The sequence below is a fragment of the Cricetulus griseus genome, unplaced genomic scaffold (assembly GCF_003668045.3).
Source record: "Cricetulus griseus strain 17A/GY unplaced genomic scaffold, alternate assembly CriGri-PICRH-1.0 unplaced_scaffold_14, whole genome shotgun sequence".
In the NCBI taxonomy this organism is placed as follows: domain Eukaryota; kingdom Metazoa; phylum Chordata; class Mammalia; order Rodentia; family Cricetidae; genus Cricetulus; species Cricetulus griseus.
Genome location: NW_023276853.1, coordinates 458,216 through 464,779, shown reverse-complemented (window position 1 = coordinate 464,779; position 6,564 = coordinate 458,216). Strand labels below are relative to the sequence as shown.

General features: G+C 39.8%; 1 protein-coding gene across 1 annotated transcript in view; it reads left to right on the top strand.

The window, feature by feature from the left end:
- Positions 1-403: 403 nt before the first annotated feature.
- The window catches only part of LOC118239785 (zinc finger protein 2 homolog), a gene marked incomplete at its 3' end in the record, with an annotated part of 27,674 nt that continues 21,513 nt past the window's right edge, over positions 404-6,564 (top strand). The window contains exons 1-3 of the mRNA XM_035453722.1: positions 404-799; positions 5,253-5,418; positions 5,503-6,148. Coding sequence (XP_035309613.1) covers positions 404-799; positions 5,253-5,418; positions 5,503-6,148 — 1,208 coding nt within the window. The remainder of the gene's footprint in view (positions 800-5,252; positions 5,419-5,502; positions 6,149-6,564) is intronic.

Genomic DNA, 6,564 nt, shown 5'->3' with positions numbered 1-6,564 from the left:
TTGGTATGTAAAATGAGAAAAGATGGGTTTAACATAAAAGAAATTATTGGGAGAACAACAGGAAAAAGATGTAGCAGTCTCAGCTCCAGCACCACCTCTGTCTTCATGTTTCCATAATCCCTTCCATTATAGACAGAAGTTGTGAACTGTAAGTGAGCCACCACAGTGAAATGTATCCTTTATAAGAGTTGTCATGGTTATGATTATTGCTTAACACTGCAACAGTAAACCCTAACTGAAACAGGAACCATTATTGAAAAGGCTATTACTTGCCTTTTGATTTATTTATGCATAACCTTTTAATTTTTAGCTCTAACACATCCACACATTGCTTTTACAGATCTTAATCATAAGACAGATACTTCAATACTACAGTTGAATTCTCCTGAGGATTCCCAGTAGAATGGCTTCATTGCAGAGAGAATCACTTGAGACCAGGTCACCAGAAAATGACTGTGGAGTAGAGAAAACGGAGTTCATCCCTACACGGGCTTCACCCGTGCAGTTCAGAGGAGACAACTCTAATTCCCCAGTTTCTGAGGTGAACATTCCCCCAATTGGCAATGGCTCCTGTGCAAAGCAGGAGTTACAATATCTTTGGGAAATGTTCACCTCCTGGTTGCAGCCAGAAAAACAAACCAAGGAACAGATGATTTCTCAATTGGTCATGGAGCAATTTTTTAAAACTGGGCACTGCAAGGACAAGTTGGCCATGAAAGACAAGTGGGAGTCTAGTGGAAGAAACATGGTGAAATTCATGGAGACTTTGACAGATGAGTGTGTGGAGCCTCCTAAAATGGTGAGTACCTGGAGTGAGAGTTGATTAAGTCAGGATTCAAGACAATCATTTGCATGTTGGGAAAACTAGAAAGTTGTAGATATTTTGAGGGTTAGGCTGTAAGACGACACCAAACTAGTTAAAATGGAGTTTTTCTACTACTCTACATTCATGGGAATGAAACAGAAACAAGCCCATGGAAAGTATGATTTTAATAATTATATGTAATTAATTTACATGGTGTCAGAAAGACTGGGAGAAAAACTTGACAAAATCCCTTGGGGGTTTAGAAGAGATACACTGGGATTTTAAGATGGCTGGCTTAGGGAGGTGCTTACATTTGAATCATGGGAACTGACTTGCAATCTCAGCACACATTCAAAATTATGGCTGTGAGTACAATCCTGTGATCCCAGAACCTGGAAGGCAGAAACTAGGGACCCTAGTGAGCTAATAGTTTTCTAAAATGTCTACTACATTCTATTAAGATTCCCTGTTTATAAAAAAGAATTGGCATGGCAGTAGACCATGATTTATGATGATGAAATCTTTCTGAATTACATAATGAACATAGACAAACCAACAAGTAATGGCTTTATGAATTATGGTGCTGCAACGCAGTGTTTTTTAACTAAAAGTCTTCATGTAAATGTAATTTCATCCAATATTCTTTCAATGTCTAGGTCATCAATATTTGCCAGAAATTGCCAACCAGTGAAATTCTTGAAACTTCCCATACAAACATATTTTTATTAGAAAGAAAATTATTTTACATGTCAGTCTCAGTTCACTGTCACTCCCCTCTTCCCCTGCCACCCCAAATAACACCCTACATATCCCATACCGTTTTTCCCCCCTAAGGATGGTGACGCCTTCCATGGGGGTCTTCAGAATCTGTCATACTCTTTGGGATAGGGTCTAAAACAACCCTCTTGAGTTTAAGCTCGGGGAGTATCCCTCCATGAGGGATTGGCTCCCAAAATCCATTCCTATGCTAGGGATAAGTACTGATCCAGTACAAGAGGCCCCATGGATTTCCAAGGTCTCCTCACTGATGCTCACATTCAGGGGATCTGGATGAGTCCCATGCTGGTTTCCCAGCTATCAGTCTGGAGACCAAGAGCCCACCCTTGTTCAGAATATTTGTTTCTGTGGGTTTCACTAGCCTGGTATGGACCCATTTGCTCATCACTCTTCCTTCTCTGCAACTGGATTCCAGTTCAGTTCAGTGTTTAGCTGTGGGTGTCTGGTTATACTTCTGCCAGCTGCTGAATCAATGCCATAGGATGGCACATAAGTTAGTCACCAATCTCATTATCAGGAGAGAGCATTTAAGGTAGCCTCTCCTCTGTTGCTTAGATTGTTAGTTGGTGTCATCTTTGTAGCTCTCCAGACATTTCCCTAGTGCCTGAATTCTCTTTAAACCTATAATGTCTCCCTCTACTAATATTATATCTTAACTTGCTCTCTTATGTTCTTCCCCCAACTCAACCTCCAGGCCCACCATGTCTTCCTCACCACTCTTCTTCTCCCCTTCTCATTCTCTTAGTTCCCTCTCTGCTCCCACATGCTCCAAATTTGTTCAGAAGATCTAGTCCCTTTTACCTGCTCCAGGTGTCCATGTATGTCTCTCTTAGGGTCTTCCTTGTCTACCTTCCTCTCTGTCAGCATGGTCTGAGGCTGGCAATCCTTTATTGTATGTCTAAAATCCAAATATGAGTGAGTACACACCTTGCCTGTATTTTAGAACTGGGTTACCTTGCTCAGAATGGTTTTTCTAGTTCCATCCATTTGGTTACAAATTTCAAGATTCCATTATTTTTTCTGCTGAGTACTACTCCATTGTGTAAATGGACCACATTTTCTTTATCCATTATTCAGTTGAGGGGCATCTAGACTGCTTCCAGTTTCTGGCTATTACAAAAAATGTTGCTATGAACATCGTTGAACAGATGTTCTTGTTGTATGAATGTGATTCTTATAGGTGTATGCCTATTAGGGGAATTGGTGGATTATGTGGTAGACTTATACCCATTTCCCTGAGGAATCCCCATACTGATTTCCAAAGTGGCTGTACATGTTGGCACTCCCACCTGTGGAGGAGTGTTCCCCTTTCTCCACATCCTCTACAGCATAAACTACCATTGGTGTTTTTGATTTCAGCCATTCTGACAGGAGTAAATGGTATCTCAGAGTTGTTTTCATTTGCATTTCCCAGATGGCTAAGGATGCTGAATGCTTCCTTATGTGTCTTTCAGCCATTTTTGATCCCTCTATTGAGAATTGTCTTCTTGGTTCTGTACCATTAGTTTATTACTTTTTGCATCTAAGTTCATGAGGGATATTGGTCTGTAGTTTTGTTTTTTAGATGTGTCTTTGTGTAGATTAGGTACCAAGTTAATTGTAGCCACATAAAAAGAGTTTGGCAATGAACTATTTGCCTCTATTGGGTGGAACAATTTGAGCAGTATTGGTATTAGCTCTTCTTTGACTTTCTGGTAGAATTCTGCACTGATGCCATCTGGCCCTGGGCTCCTTTTGGTTGTGAGACTTCTGATGACTGCTTCTATTTCCTTAGAAGTTATAGGTCTGTTTAAGTTGCTTATCTGTTCTTGATTTAATTTTCGTAAGTGATAACTGTCCAGAATATTGTCCATTTCCTTTAAATTTTCCAATTTTGTGGAGTACAGATTTTCAAAGTATGATCTGAAGATTCTTTGGATTCTTCATTTTCCATTGTTATGTCCTCCTTTTCATTTCTGATTTTGTTAATTTTAATGTTCTCTTTCTGCCTTTGGGTTAGTTTGGATTGAGAGTCCATTGTCCCTGAGCACTTGCTAGTTCACATCAGCTGTCTCGATGGTTTTCAACATTATGCTATTGACCCCTCCCTTGTTCAAAATATCCCACCATAGTTCAGCCAAAGCCTGGCAGTAGATCACTCACTGCATTTGCTTCCATCAGTTACTGGATGTACGTTCTATGATGCCAATTAGGGCCTAGAGGTCAGGGCTGTTCCCTTCCTTAGCTTTTCAAGTGCTGTTTTAAAATTATCCACCACTTCACCCTGCTGTTTACTTGAGGTACTTGATCTATACACTAATTATAATTTCAGAGTTTTTTATTGAACATTTCACTCCTTTGATTTCATTTTAATTCATAATTTCATGATTGAAATGTATTCCAAGTAAAATGCCTCCATGATATCCAGTCATGTTCTTAACAGCAGAGACAATGTGTCTATGTGGAGTCCTTGTATGTGTTACAAGTGTTCCAGTTAGGGGTAAATTGTGTTAATGACTCTACAATAAGCAAGCAAGACCCTTTAAAAATACAGCTAAGATGCCAAGGGTTTTATTAGGAAAATGATGGTTCTATTTACACTTCAAACACAAATTATAGCAACTCAAATTGGAAATTGACTCACCACATACAACAAAGTGACTAAAATTTGGAGAGAAAAGCACCACTGACAGACTACTGACTGAGAGTTGGGAAAAGGAACTCCTCAGCTTTCTGAGTGAAAATGCAGGAGTCATCAGCATCAGCGCAGAAAGGACAATTGACAAACTGAGGTCAGGATACCAAAATGGCATCTATTGCATCAGCATCAGCGCAGAAAGGACAATTGACAAACTGAGGTCAGCATACCAAAATGACATCTATTGCAAAATTTTTGTAGATACCCTATGGATTTCAGAAAGAATCTAACAAGACTAATCACCAGCTTAATGCTAAAGAAGGAGCTTCATCCAGAGTAGCAGCCACCCTCAGAGAAAGAATATAGAGAATATATAGAGGTTCTGGGCACAAAATAGTAGCTACAGATACTGGGTAGCATATCAAAGTGAAAATTATTAGCTACAGATTTAGTAGATACAAAGAAACACTAGCATACCATTTGTTGTTGTTTTTAAACAAAAAAAACTTTGTCAGAGCAGACAACTCACTTCAACTCACAAAAGACATGGCAGAGCCACAATCAAGGCTTTGGTGGTTTCACAGGCTCCGTTGACACTTCCCCTCTCCAGACACCCTTGTTGATTTGTCCTACCCCGCCATGGTGACTTCTCATTAAGACACCATGTTTTCTTATACTTGCCATACATTGGGTGAGATGGGGACAATCCTTGCAACCAGAAGAATTTACTAACAAGTATGGTCCCATTTTTCAGATTGGACCAACCTAATCTTTCATCATTCAATGCACTAGTCATTTGAAGGAAATGTTATGGCTGGACACCAAAGAAATCTAATCTTACATTTTCCTTAGAAAAATGCCTCAACATTTGAAAATACAGTGAGAATAGTTACTTTAGAGAACAGTAACTGCATGTAAGGATAACACCATAAGAGAGGAGAGACATAGAAAAATGAGCTAACACCAATTCCAGTGATCCCATGCCATCATTGGGAGGGCTACTTTTCTCTAATCTCCAAATTCAATTATTATAATCATCTTTTGTGTTCACAGTTTCATGTCTCCATGCAAGGAGAGGAAGGACTATTTCCTGGGCACATGTCGTTAAATGAGGTCATCAATCTTCTAAAAGAAATGAAATCCTCAACAACATCAACATCAACACAGGAGAATAAAAGGACAACATTGCAGAGCCCACTAAACAAGTTATTGCCAACAGGTGAGTGTCAAGAAGTGGTACAGAGGAGGGAAGTTGGGTGGGAACCATTTCTTGGGCACTCTTTCATAGAATGTCTTATTTCAGAAGGACATGAAGACAGTGGAGACGTCTACAACGATCCTCTTAATCTCAGTAAAGTAAATACCAGCGATAGGAGTCCGGGAAATGAGATGGACTCACTTGTAATTATTGAAACAGATAATTGTCCCAAGACTGAGGAGAGAGGTGATTCTGATGGAGTCTCTCAGGATTTTAGATATTCCAGGCACCATCAAGTTTCTATTTGTGGATCATCTTCTGTAAGTGTCCCCAAAGATAAGGACCAACCAGAGGTTGTGGTTCCTGTGGAGCAACCACAACCAGGGATTATCACCAGAGCAGAGAAGACTGGAGACTCTCAGAATTGTGAGACAGACCACACATGGGAGAGTCACCAAGAGAGAAGCAGCAGAGTGCCAAAGACATACCAATGTGTGGAATGTCTCAGAACTTTCAGATATCCCTCTCAGCTTTTAGCCCACAAGAGGAGACACAAGAAGGAGAGGTCCTTTTTGTGTAAAAGGTGTCATAAGTCCTTCTTTAACCAATCAGACCTGAAAGTCCATTCGGTGATACACCAGTCATTCAAACCTTTTACCTGTAATACATGTGGAAGGTCATTTAGCCATAAAACTAATCTGTTAGCTCATGAAAGAATCCATACAGGAGAGAAGCCCTACACCTGCTCCAAATGTAACTGTAACTTCCGACATTCGTCCACATATCACCGGCATATGAGGCATTGCCACAAATCACACTAAACTATGGACCTTCCTCAGCAGAGATTTGCTGTGCTACAGAATTGATGTGCTATCTTCACATGAAGAATCATATAGCCTCTAAACAATGGGAAGCCATTGAAAATGTGGCTTGTAACTCCTGGATCTCTCCATCTGTTGTCATATTTATTGTCATTTCTCCGCATAGAAGATGAGACATTTGTCAGTTCCCTAACAAATTTCTAGCACTAGAAGTATCCTATAATTTTTGCCTGGCCTATACTAACTAAATAAAATAGAACAATGCCTCTTTTGTATATTTTGCATTCTCTCTTTTTTTGTGTGTTGGGTGTGTGTGTAATTATCTGAATTTTGTGTATTTTGCCTA